Source organism: Myotis brandtii, unplaced genomic scaffold, assembly GCF_000412655.1.
Source record: "Myotis brandtii unplaced genomic scaffold, ASM41265v1 scaffold125, whole genome shotgun sequence".
NCBI classification, from domain to species: domain Eukaryota; kingdom Metazoa; phylum Chordata; class Mammalia; order Chiroptera; family Vespertilionidae; genus Myotis; species Myotis brandtii.
The window spans coordinates 11300343-11315940 of record NW_005354385.1 but is presented as its reverse complement, the minus strand read 5'-3'; the positions used below and the strand labels follow the sequence as shown (position 1 = coordinate 11315940).

Here is a 15598-nt window from a genome sequence, read left to right as displayed (position 1 = left end):
AATGAATTGATAATTATAACAATTTTCCAGTGAAACAACTATCTGTGGGCGAAGAGTGAATGAAATCTTGCTAATATATGCCTTAAAATAGCACTCAAGCTGCTTAAAATTTAGCAATAATTTCACTTTCACAGAAATTAGAGTTCTCTTTCAGTTTCTAAACATCTTTATTTCCAGAATATTTTAAATGGCTTTCATTAAAGATGAGGCCAGCCTGTAAAAAGCAAGTACTAAATGACTCATACTTATCTTAATAAAACACATTTTCTACATGTCCAAATAAAATTTACAAAAGGAAACATTTATTATTTGCCAAATATTTTTTGCTTATGAGAACTTTTTGTAAATGATTTTCTCTTAAATGGCATAGAGCTTTTTGAAGGACCAAGTTAATAAAAGCACAAAATAGCATTGATCCACATGATTAAAAATGTACAACACTGGTCTTTCCCATTTAAAACAACCATATGCATTTCCTGAAGTCCTCATCTACGAAGTCAGTCAGGAAAAAAGGAAAAGTGGTAAAATGATCCTTTAAAAATCTTCTGTGTGATTCAGACTAAGAGGACAGACCAGAGAACTGTCTTGGTGAAGTATTTCAATGATGAATGCTGCAGATATTCAGACAGACCCATGCATTCTCTAACCTATTATTAAAGCATTGAAAGAAGGAATCCATCTTCCTTCTTTAAATGAATTATTTAAAAGGAATTAACCACAATGACTTACAATACTGGAATGCAACTGGAAATATTAGAGATAAGGAGTTACCGATCTTATAAGAGTCTTGGCAACTTGAAAAGAAGTGAGAATAAAGGAACTGGTTGGCTTCTATAATTCTATAGCATTCTGAAGACACATAACAGTACTTGCCTGGGGTCTTTCTGAATGCTATCTATTGATGGGGATCTCGTGGTGCCATCATCAGCCGGTGCTGTGTGCTGAAGTCTGTTATAATTGCACTCTTGCACTCGGTATTGTATTGGCCTGTAGGGCTCCGCATAGGTAGCTGTTGTGTTTAGAGCATAGTTATTTCTTTGGTATGTAAGGGTACTTCGTTGGCTGGACGTCCTTTGCAGATTTCCAATACCTACCAAAAAGTCAACATTTATTTTAAAAAGGTTAGTATGTTTTCCGTGAGGTGATACTTATCAAAGTCAAATGTTTTCAATTTCAAGAAGGATTATAGTTTTTAACAACTGTATAACTTACTTACTTTTAGATTTTACCAATCTAGCTCATTAGTGCTAAAAAAAGTACCTCAGTTTTTCGTATATGCTAACAATATACACTAACAATATTACGCTGATTTTATTAGCAGAAAAGAGCAAAAATGAAACTATAAATCTGACTCATAATAGGTCTTAATATGTTTATTAAAATTCAGTAACAGTAAGAGAAACATAAGAAAAAATTAAACTAATTTCAAAATTTCATTTTAGCAATAAAAAACAAGATATGTCAAATTTGCAGAAAATTAAAACTATCAAACTTTTAATAGTGTATATAGGTTACTCTGTTTGCAATACATTTCATTTATAGACTTGTGGATTTTGATAACTTGGAAAGTTCACTTCACAAGAAAGAAGACTGATATATCAAATTCTACCATAGCTACTTCCTGAAATTATTGCATGATCCTATGTATAAAGATACTGTACACTGGCCCAGCCGGCGTGGCTCAGTGGTTGAGTGTCGATCTATGAGCCAGGAGGTCACGGCCAGGGCATATGCCTGGGTTGCAGGCTCAATCCCCAGTGTGGGGCATACAGGAGGCAGCTGATCAATTATGCTCTCTCATCACTGATGTTTCTATCTCTCTCACCCTCTCCCCTTTCTCTCTGAAATCAATAAATATTATTTTAAAAAAGATACTGTACACTGTATTTAACATTTCTTTTCTAATCATTGCAGTAGGTATTTCTCCAATGATTGAAATTCCTGCAATCAAAGAGTTTAATAGCATTAGTTCTTAATCCTATTAAGAAAATGCTCAATATACAGAACATAAGTGAAATATTTCTGCACTAACATTATTAAAAATTGGTACGTTCTACTAGAAGAAAAATCCTGCAGTGGACCAAATTACCAGCTTTGACAAAAAAACAATTCAAACACAGTCTTCACCCTCCTTTGTTCTGGGAGGTATGTCTCCTAGGGTTGTGCTTTAGGGGGTTATCATAGCTACCTGGAATTCATTTGTGAACATGTAATAAACTTGAACTGCCTTTTTTTTTTTTTTTAAAGAAGGGGCCACAGGAGATTCCTTGGGCCAAACTGGCAGCACAATCTGCAGCTTACATGGCCATGGGCTGCAGCTTCTGCTCTACCAACCACTACAGGCTGGCGTGGCAGAGATGTGAGGGTGGGTGCAAGGGTATGATGCACTAGCTCCCTATTTTTAGAAATGTCTTCACTGCATTCTGTCCCAGATTGAGTCCACCATAAAGAATGTTTTTCACATTCCATTCTTAAGCATTTGGAAGAAATCCATTATATAAAAAAGAATATCACCAAGATCACTCGAGACTATACACATGCTAAGTCAGAGATAGCGAAGTAACTCATATAGGGATTTCCTCCAAATACACATTCCAGGCAACAAAAAAATATCCCAATAAAAGCCTTCTTTTCTATATCTGATATAGTTCTAATCCAAGGACAGTCAGATTTACAGTTCCATAAACTTATTTGTGAATTCACAGCATAATCACTCCACTCACTGATTAGACTGAACTAAGGTAAAAAGATATCACCTAAAATAGGTTAAAAAATGAACTTTTGTTTTACTGTTTATTGATCTGCTGCCACAGCCATTTTCTTGACAACCAGATTGGTGTGATTTCAGCTGATGCCCACCTGAGCCTGTGCGGTACAATGCTGTCTGTGATCCTTGGAGCTCCACAGTTCCGTGATTTGGACTGCGGTACACTGGGCTGTAGTAGGTCCTGCCCTCGTATATAGGAGTGATGTGCAATTCGGGAGACACAGCTGAACGAAGGTCTTGTCCAAGCTGGCTGTGCTGACTAGCATAGGAACTCCGTAAGCCTAGAGGCAGGAAAATGACATCGTTAAGAAAGTGAGAAAAATGTGGTGAGGTTAAAAGCCCTAATGAAACTCCTAGCCAATAGGACCAAATGTTAAGTCAAAACACCAAACCTAGTGAGTTTCACAAAGAAAGGATGCCAGGTATGAAAAGGACATCACATAAATTTTTAGAATAAAATTCTCTTAGTAGCAAGATAAAAGTAAATTTTCTAAGAAAAAGTAATAAGGAATTACTAATTGGTTTGATAGTCTGAAATTTATTCTCCCAATTGGAAGCTATCTTATCATGATGACCAAAAAGAGAATGTCCTCTTCTACCATTATACGATTTCCATTGTTAAAAACATACAAATGGTGGTTCAGTCTCTTTTCCTGCCCTGCAGAATTACCCTGTCTTACCAAGTGGGCAATCAGCTCCTTGGGGGCAGGGCCCACCATGTCCCACGCCACCTTAAACCCCAACTCCTAAGACAACACCTACCTAGTAGTGCTTAGTGAAGGCTGATGGTCAAGAACTGTTTTGAAATATGTCTCAATTAATTCACTCATGATTTTTACAGGAAAACAGAATTTTACCTTACAATATTTGGACTATTACCAGTGAATTAGTAACACTTATTAAGTATTATCAAGTATTACTTTATTATTTATTATCAATGCAGTTTTTCTTTTTTTCTTAAAAAACATCAACAAACAGTTGTTTTCATAAAAACCCACATACCAGATTCCTGTTTACCGTCTTTCCAGTGTAAAGAAAAAGTACAAAGTTAGTACATGAATATTAAATCATTTGAAATATTCTTTCATTCAAGTTGCTAATGACTACTGTTTACGCATGGGACTCATGATAACAAAGTAGATTTCAAACCCAAGCATTTTATTTTCTGAATAAAAGTGTATTAGTATATTCTATACTATCCTGCTCAGAAGTTTGTGATTCATCATCATGAGTAAGTAAAATCTGCCACTTGCTTAGAATACCAACTACAGTTTTATCCAAATATGAGCAAGGGACAGCACAAATATATCTGAAGTCAGTCATATATTTGCTTTTAAAAAGGCTGCAAATAATTAACACAGTAACTAATTATAAAAAGACAGCTTCAGTCCCATCCTGTTAACATCTCAGTTAATCATACACAACTAAAAGCAAATGGGCTTGAGTGTGAGTGATAATTATATGTTGCTTACTGAGGAGTAGCAAGAAAGTTAATACATAAAACTTCTAAAATGAATGATTATTACCTACCCTGAAGAGCAAAGTGACATGGGAAGAAACCAAATGCATCAATCTGGGTTTTAACTATTGGGTCCTCACTTGCTAAAATGAAGATCAAAGGTTTAAACAATCCTGTAATTGGGGGATTATTCAGCCAAACCTTCTCATTTCAAAACCAAGGAAAATGAGAGCCCCACAGGAAATATGATTTATCTCCATCAGAGGTACTTCCTGGTAGGGCTGCGAGGAACCCAGGTCAGTGGTCTCTCACTGCACACTCTGCACTGGACATGCTATCCCTCAAGGGCCAATGAGAAGTGGTGTGAGCAACCCTGAACTCCACAGAGCCCTCTGCAAACATAAAGTGAAAGAGCAAGAGCAAGGTTAGCCTCCAGGGTTCCATGGAAGCCACTGTAATTCTAGAGATGATATTAGGATTGTTACTTGAAAGGTCTCACTTGAGGTTCTCAGCTTTTTATTACTGGCAGATTTCTCATTCTTTCAGCAGAGTACAAGCTCCTTTTCTTTATGGAGCTCGGGAGTGTTTCGAACAAAAGGGCAGGCTCTGTTTCTTGTTAATGGTGACACAAAGCAGGCAGGTCAATATAGCTAGTCCTTGGTAATCTTATCAATACGAGGTGCAATGTTAACACTCAGTAGAGCCACAAACACTCTTGATTCACTGAGACTCAGAACATCACTCACACTTGGGCAGAGGCAAGCCTGGCGCTGGTGGTGGCCCCACCACCCATGGTGCTTTGAGATAAGAACAAAGCATTCTGCACCAGTACTAGAACAATTATATTCTCACCAGAGGCCCGATGCACATAATTCGTGGCCTTGGACCCGGCCCCTGCCTGCCGCCGCCTCCACCACTGCCAGCACCACCGCTGCAGCCGGGGGACTCTGCTGCCTCTGCTGCGACCCCCACCCGCTGCTACCGTGGCCGGGGGCCTCTGCCTCAGCCCCGCCCACTGCAGCGGCTTTGTCCTGAAGGAAGGATGTCTGGTCTAATTAGCATATATGCTTTAATTATTATAGACTAGGCCTGGTGCACAAATTCGTGCACAGGTGGGGTCCAGCCGGCCCGCCCCAATTGGGACTGATCGGAGGGAGGGGCTGTGGGCAGTTGGCCATCTGGCCCCACCCCTGATCGGGTAAGGGGGCTACTGTGAGCAGGGCCAGCTGGGGGGGAGGGGCCGCAGGCAGTTGGCTGGCCGGCCCCGCCTCCTGGTCAAACTCCTGGTCAAATTCCTGGTTGAGGGGACAATTTGCATATTAGCCTTTTATTATATAGGATGGTGGGAGGATCTGGCTGCATGCACTGCTGGAATCCATACAACATGAAAATACTGTAAATATTTACTATAATTTCATGGGAAAGGTAACAAAATGAGCTGACTTAGAACAATTAAAAGTATCCAGTAAATACTCACTTACAGGACTACTAACTAGTGAGATGAACTACCATGTGACAGACTATAATGTGAAATAAAAGACATAGTGAGACATAGTACTTTCTTGATATTATAAATCTTTGAGAATAGCATAACAGTGACTGTTACTATTTTGTTTATTTGCTCATTCATGAGAAAAAGTAAAACACAGGGTCCTATATATTAACATTTTAAAAATACAAAATTATATGGCCTCTATAGATTAAGTTAAATAATTATGTTTAGGAACGCACTTAATTCACTACTTTTTAAAATGAAAGACAACTAATTATGTTCTATAACTGCTATTAGAAATAATTGTTCCGGAAGTATTTCCACTAAGTAATTTTTATCTCCCCATCCTAACAGAAAACACTGATCTTCCACAACATATTTTTCTTTCCAATAGTTTCTATTTGCAATTCCAGAAATACATATTACTTTACCTGTTACAATGATATATTGCCTGTGATTTAAAACTTTTATATTTAAGATATTGGAAATAAACACATATTTATCTCCCAAATATGGATTCTTTGTATTATTCTTTCAACTTTTCTTGGCATGTGATGATTACACCAACATGAATATTTCAGGACAGACATATTTTTCTGTTGTAGGAATTAATTTATACACACATTACATCATCATTTACGTTATGATCAGCAAATATCCAAGTGTCTGAGTCCATTATAAAATACTAGAGGCCTGGTACATGAAAATTCATGCACTGGAGGGGGTGATCCCTCAGCCTGGCCTGCCCCCTCTCACAGTACGGGAGCCCACAGGGGCGGGAGGTGACCCGGTGATCGGGGTAGGCGACGCCCTCATCACACCTCTGCTGTTGCCACTGCCAGCAGTGCAAGCCTCGGCAGGCCCTGGCCGCCATCCGAGGCTTGCCTGCGCCTCAACCGGCCCTGCTTGCCTGCCTCAGTCAGTGGGGGGTGCAGGAGGCCCCGAGACCCTGGCGGGGTTGAGGGGACTCCGGCGGCAGGTGCACAGAGTGGCCGGCCTCGCCCCCCTCCCCCCCCACCCCCTGGGCACCGCCATCTTGATGGTGTGGCAGTCAATTTGCATATTACAGCTTTATAATATAGGATTGCTTCAGGCTTATTAATGAGCAGATTTTTACTTCTTTGAAATCAAGAACCATAGCAAATATAATGACATCATTCTCTGAAGAAAGAATAAAAAAGGGAATTCATAAAATAGAATCCATATTCAGAATAAGTGGGCAGATAGATGATGGGAAACATTTTCAAGGAAACCCTTTGCTTCTTCTGAAGATGGCAGCATTCTAGGAAAAACTCTGTGCTAGGCTAGGTATCATTTTCCCCGACTGAAAGATAAAGTCTAATTTCATCTGTAAACCACAGGGTTAACAAGGTGCCAGTGTTTATGTGCTCACTCCTTTCCTGGGTTTCCACTTCACTCTTCACAAACAGATTACTGCACAGCCATTCTAGACATACACAGGGAGGAAGACAGAAATCTTCAGAACTATGTATCTTTTAAGGTTACCTTGGGAGATAGGATTTCATAAATGATTCCTACCTCACGGTGCTGTATACTTTTCAGAGGCATGCCAGGAAATATCTAAGCCTGGTAAACCTCTCTGATGGCTGAGTGAAGAGAGGTGGTTTTTCCACTAGGAATTTATTCGAGCTCAAAATCAAGTTCAATATTAATTCTTCATGAAAAATTATTCAATTAGAAAATCTCAAAAAGGATTTACCTTTCCCAGAGGCCATAAGGAAAACATATTAATTTTACTACACAAAAATATTAAAAAATTCTATAAAGCCCTGGCCAGGTTGCTCAGTTGGTTGAAGTGGCATCTTGTGCACCACTCAGTAGAGCCACAAACACTCTTGATTCACTGAGACTCAAAACATCACTCACACTCGGGCAGAGGCAAGCCCAGCACAGTAGATTGCGGGTTCGATTCCAGGTTGGGGTGTGTACAGGAGGCAACTGATCAATGTTTCTCTCTTACGTCAATGTTTCTCTCTCTCTCTCTCCCACTTCCTCTCTCTCTAAAATCAATAAAAACATATCCTTGGGTAAGGATTAAAAAGAAACTTCTGTAACTAAGAAATACTAAAAACAAAGTCAAAAGACAGATTAGAAAATGGAGGAAATAATTAAGAAGAATTTATAAGGGACTAATTTATTTCAAGTATAAAAAGCTTTACACCTTATAAAAATAGGCAAAAGACCTGAACTTATGGTTTGCAAAAAAGAAATAAGATGGCTGATAAACATGAAATCTTCCTCCTTTGGCATAACTCAGTAAGGCCATTTACAACAATAAAGCACAGTTTTGCCTACTACATTGGCAAAAATGAAACATTTCGTGCTAGCGAAGGGACAGTGGACACAGGCACACTCAGACTAGTCGTGGACCTTTAAATCTGTGCCACCTTCCTGGAGGGTAATCTGACAATACATCCTTAAGAACCAATATGTAGTTTGATCCAGCAATTCTATGTCATGAAGTGGATCCCATAGCTATCTTAGTATCTAGGTGTAAATATGCAGGAAGAACAATATACGTATTGGGCACTGTTGTCTCCAATAGCCCCAAATGAAAACAACCTCAATGTCTATTAATAGGGAAGTGATTAAATAAATTATAATACATCTATAAAAATGAGGTCCTAGGCATCCATCGAGAGAATGAAGTAAGCTCTCAGACATATTAAAAAAAGAAGAGCCCTAGTCTGTTTGGCTTAGTGGATAGAGTGCTGGCCTGCGGACTGAAGGGTCCCGGGCTCGATTTCGATCAAGGGCACATGCCCAGGTTGCGGGCTCGATCCCCAGTAGGGAGCTTGCAGGAGGCAGCCAATCAATGATTCTCTCTCATCATTGATGTTTCTCTCTCTCTCCCCCTCTCCCTTCTTCTCTGAAATCAATAAAAATATATTTTAAAAAGAAGATACATATTATAGAATCCCATCAGTATAAAAGCACAATATATGCACATTTGTATATAATATATATATTTATATATACAAGCAAACATACTGGAAGGTACATGAAGTGGTGAGTGGGACTGCATCGGGACAAAGAGGAGCTTGAGACTTTCCCTTCTCACTTATTATTTTTTTGTAGTTTCAATATTTTTTTACCATTGTGTATATATTATTTAAAAAATGTAATTTAAAATACTAGCTGAAGATAAGTTTCATTTTATAAAGAACCATGCCTACATATTGTTTGGGAAGCCCTCCATGAAGACAGCCTGAAGGAAATGGCTGTAACATCAGGAAGCTGGCTGCTGTCTTTCTGATTTAATCTAAGTGGCATTTGAAGCCAATTCATAATAACTTTGTGTTTTTCCCATTGGGATGCTAAAATCAAAGCAGTTGGTGAGAAAATCCATATTCTAGCCTATACTATGAAAGCATTTCTTCAAAATATTAATATTTAAACGGATATTTTGATACTACCTTTTAACATATCTTGGGTTTGGATATGGGTAGGCCTATGTGGTAAAAAACCTTTCATTAAGCAAATATACTAACAAATAGTGTAAAATCCCAACCATTCTTCTAAAATGCAAAATTACCTTTATATCCTAATACTGTGAGAGAAAAAAGTTTATTCACTCTAGAAGAGGTTAGGTGATGTGAACTATAGAGTCCGAAAGATCGGTCAGCCTGAAGTCTGCAGTATACATTTTGAGAAGAGCACACAAGCTTCCCATGTTATCACGCTCTATTTTAGAGGAAATTGCACAGATGTTCTCACAGGACTTTATGGAGTGCTGTCACCTGTACTCACCTGTCAGGCTGTCCGGCCGGGGTGGAACCATCCTCTCATAAATGTCATACTGCTGCTGTCCAAACTGCTCCATGTCGTGAACAGTCCTTTGCAGTGAAGGTCCCAGATGTTGTGGTACGGCCGTCATCCCTGAGCGTTTGGGGGACGACGACCCCACCTGGCCTTGGGATGGGGAAGCTACTCGAGTCTGTGCATCCGTCAGGGTCAGCGGGGACCCGACTCTGACAGTGGTTTGGTACTGAGGGGTTGGTCCGTTGGGATTGGAGGTCTGCCGGGAGGTGACTGACCCAATCCTCCGCACAGCTGCTGGGGATGCGGGTCTCTGCGCAGAGTACGGAGATGCTGCCCGCTGAGCAGGTAATGTAGTGGAGGAATACGCACTGGGGTTCAGTGGTCGGGAGTCAGTCACTGATGGAGAGCCAAATCCACTACCCAGAGAAGTTCTCAGTGACCCCCTTGAAGGAGACACGCCTGTGCTGATAACATAAGAAGGAGACTGTGCTCTAGATGGAACTGAACTAACTCTTCTCATGGCCCGATTGGCTACTGATGGCTGATAAAGGGGAAAAAAGAGAATGGGTTTATCCAAGGTTTTGTGTCCATTGTCATCACAGAAACAAATGCATATAGCTCACTACAACATGATTATTTTAGGCATCTAAGTTTCTTTTCCTTGTTATGCTTTAGAGCTGGATCTTAATATTTCCTTATTGTGTTTTTTTTACTCTACCTTTTTTTGGTGGCATAATCTCTAACTTTCCCCCTTCAGAAAACTAAATTCAAACAGTAAAGAGAGACCTAAAGACATTTAATATCCCTTTTTTTTCTGTCTTTAGATTTTTGCCCTCTTGTCTATGCATTTCCAAAACACATAACACACTGTATTGCAAGTATGACATGTTACTGGAGCAATGTACTTATTTTGTTCCCTGAGAGTCAAATTTTGGCCAATATGATGTATTTCTGCACAACAACAAAAAATTTGGATTCATTCATGTAATGTAGCTAGAGGAGCATCTATAATTGTTTAGTCTTTATGGATTGGCCCCATTAACAAAAGGAATGTGTTCTCTCAATGCAGAATAAATGAATGTTTGGACAGCGCCTGGGGTCCACCCTCTCCTGTGAATTAACTCTCCAGGGACAGCCTGTTTGCACAGGTGCCGAGCCAAATTTGTCTCTTCTTTTAGCTCTAGTGTGGCCTCTAACGATTTCAGCCAATTCTTTTACCTCCTTTAATCTATGAGCTCTTATCTTTAGGTGGTAGCTTTAAAGAGATACACACAAAGGTACCCCCCCCGCCCCAAAATCTGTTCCCACTGGAGGAATGCCAAAGTCTCTGCTGGGTTCCTGGCCTAGCCAGCTGGAAAAGACCAGAATGAGAAACGAAAAACATTTCTGCCAAGGCTGGTCCTTCTGTGAATCTTGTAGACTCCCACAAACATTGGGTCTCAGATCCCTTTCTCAAAGTGGTGCAACAGTGAAGAATATGGCTGGACTGGAGAATGGGCCTAAGGGGAACAGGCAGGGGAAACAGACACTAGGACACTGGTTACAAGCCCAGGATCCGGCACTTGCTCTGTATCTCCCTAGTGATTGCCATTACCCCGTCACGTTTAGTTGGGCAATAATGGAAGGAGACAGAGATAAGACAGGACTTTGTACACTCCTAGATGTCCTAAGAGAAAGCATGCCTAGTCTCCAGGTGTCACAGCTACTGGGCTGGCTGAAACACCTGCTCTGAGACCTCATGCTCAAGCTCAATTCAGGAAAGGCAATAGCCATGGAGAGTAGAGGATCTGAGGAGGGAAGATAATTGTTAATAAACAACAGGCAAGGAAAAGGGGGTTAAAAATTAGCAGACAGCTGGAAAATTAAAATCTGCGCTTTGGGTTTGATCGTGCTAAAAATAAGAAAATCCCACATACGAACTTTTTACTACCAAAATGGGATGATACTTGGCCCAGATAGCTAAAAAAATATATTGTCCAGACTATATGTAAATTAAGTTCACCCCCCTTGCAACTTAATTCTTCAGCTCTAGAAACAAAATACACTTATTATAATTAAAATAAAAGAGGTAACATGACCACTTTTAGAGGGAAAAAATAGACAATTCTGTAGTTAAGATTATTATTAAAAAGTGTGACTTCAGGTCTGCTGACAGAAATTCACCTCAGATATGAACTCCTGGAAGCATTTAGTCCAAAGTTTCTCAAACTTTTTCATCAAAGCATTCCTAACAGCAAAGGAGTAAATGTATAATCTGAGGACTGGGGGTTTAGCTTGAAGTAGATTGCTTCAGGCAATACAAGATTTTTTGTTTTACCTTCAAATTTGATGCACTGTATTTGTATTTGTTTTAATATAGAAATGTTTCTCATTTCTTAAAAATTTCCCCTAGATTGTTGAGCCCAAGTCCTATTGTTTCTCCTCTGGCACTGGGAACCCTGGCTGACTTCTGTGGTACTTTCAGGGGTTCCTGTACTGCATTAGGGGAAGATTAGTGTTCGCCTAACTTGTTTGATCATCTTACCATGTTTCAGGTTCAGAGAAATCACTAAGGTACTTGGACAGACAGTTATCCTCACTGATTACTGACACTCGGAACTCCTACCGCTTCTATTAATTCTGGAATATGCTGGTGGACTGAAGGGAATAAAGTGGCAACTAGTCAGGACCTAAGAAGTTTTATAAACATATAAGCAATATTATTATTTTTTTGATTATCAAGTTGGAAAACCCTTAAGAGAACGGTCATGCTTCTGTAGGCAGAAATATCTATATGCTAGCAAAGGAAAGAAATGTGTTCTCAGGGAGCAATTCCAATGATGAAAGCAAAACCTTTGGTTGGAATAGGTCACTCCACATGCAGGTGTGGAACCAGTGCTCTGCCCGCTAGGGCTCCGGAGCATATTTTAGCTCTAGTCTTTTCCACACAGTTCTCTCTCACTCCCCTCATGCTACACTTGCTTCTTTTAAAATAATTACTCTTCTGTGTCTGGAATTTATCAGAATTCATTAACAGGAGCTCATTTAAACAATTAATATATTTTTAGGTTTCATGCCTAAAAATTCCTTAACACCATAGACTTGCACAACGTAAAATGTATTCACTATTTTATCCTTTCTATAAATTCAAAATTGTACATATTGGTTTTACTTTTTAAAAATACTTATAACAGATATTCCAATTAGGAGGGTATTTCTTTACAAGGATCTTGATGTGTTTGGTTTACCTGAACCAGAGTTTGTCCTTCAGCTCTTGAATGCCTCACCAAATGGTTATTAGTGGATGCTATGAATGAGTGCGATGGTCTATTGTCTGCCTTACTCAAGTTCTGGCTGTTGTGGAAACTTCCTGTTTCCTGGTATCCACTGTCGGAATAAGAATTCATCTGCGTTGAACTTCTTGAGTTACCCAATGATCCTGTAGGAATGAAACCAGCAGAAAATACCTTTATTTTACACTTCTGAGGCTCATATTCAAAAAGAAAATATTAAAAGAAAATCTAATAGTGAGAAGATAACACAACAGACCCTCACTTTCATGGAGAGATGTCTGCTCTGGTGAATAGAGGGCGCCTGGCTCTGGCTCTGTCCTGATGAGATAGTTGTTGGGATGGACAGTGTCAGAAGCTCTAGGCTTGTTTACACCAGGGTTTGGCACATCTGTAAGAAGACAAGTTTAATTAGCTAAATCTAAGGACAATCTTACATAAAAACTTACTACCAAGGTTCAGTTATTTATCAGTTATGTATTATAACCTTTACATTAATACAAGACTATTTCTACCTTAAACTGTAGAATCATTTGCCTCTTTTCTATAAGAGTTTCATATACTCACTTTATTAATATATTTTGCTAAATGTCATGTTCATTTTGATTACCAGCCTCAAGTTAATTTATACAATATATTAAATAAATGTTCTCCCTTGGAAAACTCACCTCTCCGGTGACTTCCTCCAAGAGGATTCACTGACTCTGCGTGAGAGTGGTGGCTAAGAACTCGAAAAGACCTTCCATAATAGAAACTTCTCAACTTAAACTCATATGGTATTCATATTATTGCTTGGTAGTGAAACCTCTGAAGACAGGGCTAGCTTTTCATATCATATTTTATATCATCTAAAATCAATGGAAAGCTGTATAGTTTTCAGTTACAAAATAATGGAAACTTTAATATCTTCAGAGTTGCAAAGAAAGAAGACTTTAATTTCTTAACCACTTGCTTTTTTATTCTTTTAGTCTTTTTCCAAATTAATACAGACAAATCTAACCTGATATTGTCTCCTCTGGGCAAATCTAGTCCTCCCATTATCTTGTTTTACTGTCAACTGTACCATTCTTTCATCTTGAACTTAAAAACAGAACAATGTATCTCCTTTCCCCCTATTCCAATTTCTTTTTTTTTTTATGCTGTAAATTTAGGTGATGTAGATTATATTGCCTTTTCCCAATTTCATTTACATATGTCCTATTTTCTCTAGTATCTTCAAAATACACTTGCCCATGTTGTGATTATCTCCGTAAGTCTTTCTTTCTTCAAATTTCATCCTCATGTTGCTAACAAACATTCTTTTTTCAGAAATACTGCTTCACTCTCACTTCAAAGATTTAAATTAAATCTTGTATCACATACTGAGCTCCGTAAACAATCGTAAGGATTTCAATGCCTTCATTTCTCTTTCCTTTCTGACTTTTTTCCTTTACTTATTAAGAGCCTATTATATGCCGGGCCCTAGGAATGTAGTTATGAGAGAAGACAGGGCACGTGTATGTGTGAGGGAGAGGGAAAGAAAGAGGGAGAGGGGATGAATGAATGAATGTCAATATCTGGGGGAAAGGAGCTTAGGAAAAATTTCCTAAAGGAAGTAAGATCTAAGCCAGTGATGGCGAACCTATGACACATGTGTCAGAGGTGACACGCAAACTCATTTTTTTGGTTCATTTTTCTTTGTTAAATGGCATTTAAATATATAAAATAAATATCAAAAATATAAATCTTTGTTTTATTATGGTTGCAAATATCAAAAAATTTCTGTATGTGACACAGCACCAGAGTTAAGTTAGGGTTTTTCAAACTGCTGACACGCCGAGCTCAAAAGGTTCGCCATCACTGGTCTAAGCAGTATCCACTTATCACAGTCAGTTTGTCCCTTCTACCCCCCTCCACTAGAATATAAGCTCAATGTGGGCAGGAACTTTGGCCTGGATACTGTTTCCTAATTGCTTCCTTGGTGCCTAGGATAGGTGTATAACACTCGGTAGTGCCCAGTGAATATTTATTGAACAAACTCCCAACAAGAATAGCAGTTCTGAGTGCTGATTCACGCCTGGCATCATGCTATGGCTTTATTTTACTGTCCTCAATAAAGTTTGTCTATGTGAAGGGAAGTAAAACTTTTAGGCAGTGCTGATTAGGCTGGTTTTGAAGGTACAAGGTTTATGGGGAAACTGGGGAATCCCACTACATTCTAACCCTTCAACTTGATGTCAAATTCAATTCAAGGCTTTGTTTCCTAGCCTCAGGAAAGATTTGCTGACATTCTTAATATAGGTTTTTAACTACCTACCTCTTGATTTATTATTTGACAGTATATTTTAGGTGGTAGAATTGTGTCAGTTCTGAATTGTGTCAGTTCTGAAGTTTGGTATTTCAATAAAAATTACAGAGTGTGTATGGTTTCCCCAGTACATGTTGAAACATGATCTAAGTATCTATCAGGCTGATAAGAGTTATTGCTTCATTCGTAAGTCTTCTGCGTGAAATTCCGGAGTTCTAAAAATTCTTACTCAGCAATTCTTGAAGGAGTTTTATTAAGGACTAGAGGCCTGGTGCACAAAATTTGTGAAGGGGGTGGGGGGAGTCCTCAGGCTGGCCTGCGTTCTCTCGCAATCCGGGACCCCTCAGGGGATGTTGGGCCTAAACCAGCAGTTGGACATCCCTCTCACAAGCCAGGATGCTGCATGCACCAGTGACCATACATTTCATACAGGTGAAAGGCATCTTGCTGTTGTATGGGCAGCTACATTTTTTGCCCTGATTATAAAAAGTAGTACATAACATGATCCTTCTGAGGCAGTAGTACCATTTTCCCCATCTTA

General features: G+C 39.2%; 1 protein-coding gene across 6 annotated transcripts in view; it reads right to left on the bottom strand.

Annotated features, from left to right (window-relative positions):
* Positions 1–15598, bottom strand: part of PKP4 (plakophilin 4) — a 159775-nt gene that overhangs the window by 46628 nt on the left and 97549 nt on the right. For 4 of the 6 annotated variants that reach the window (XM_014534081.1, XM_014534083.1, XM_014534084.1 and 1 more), the window contains exons 4-8: positions 13030–13161; positions 12729–12919; positions 9490–10042; positions 2860–3048; positions 874–1090 (exon numbers count right to left, since the gene is read on the bottom strand). In XM_014534081.1, coding sequence (XP_014389567.1) covers positions 874–1090; positions 2860–3048; positions 9490–10042; positions 12729–12919; positions 13030–13161 — 1282 coding nt within the window. The remainder of the gene's footprint in view (positions 1–873; positions 1091–2859; positions 3049–9489; positions 10043–12728; positions 12920–13029; positions 13162–15598) is intronic. The other 2 variants (XM_014534082.1, XM_014534086.1) reach the window with 2 other exon arrangements.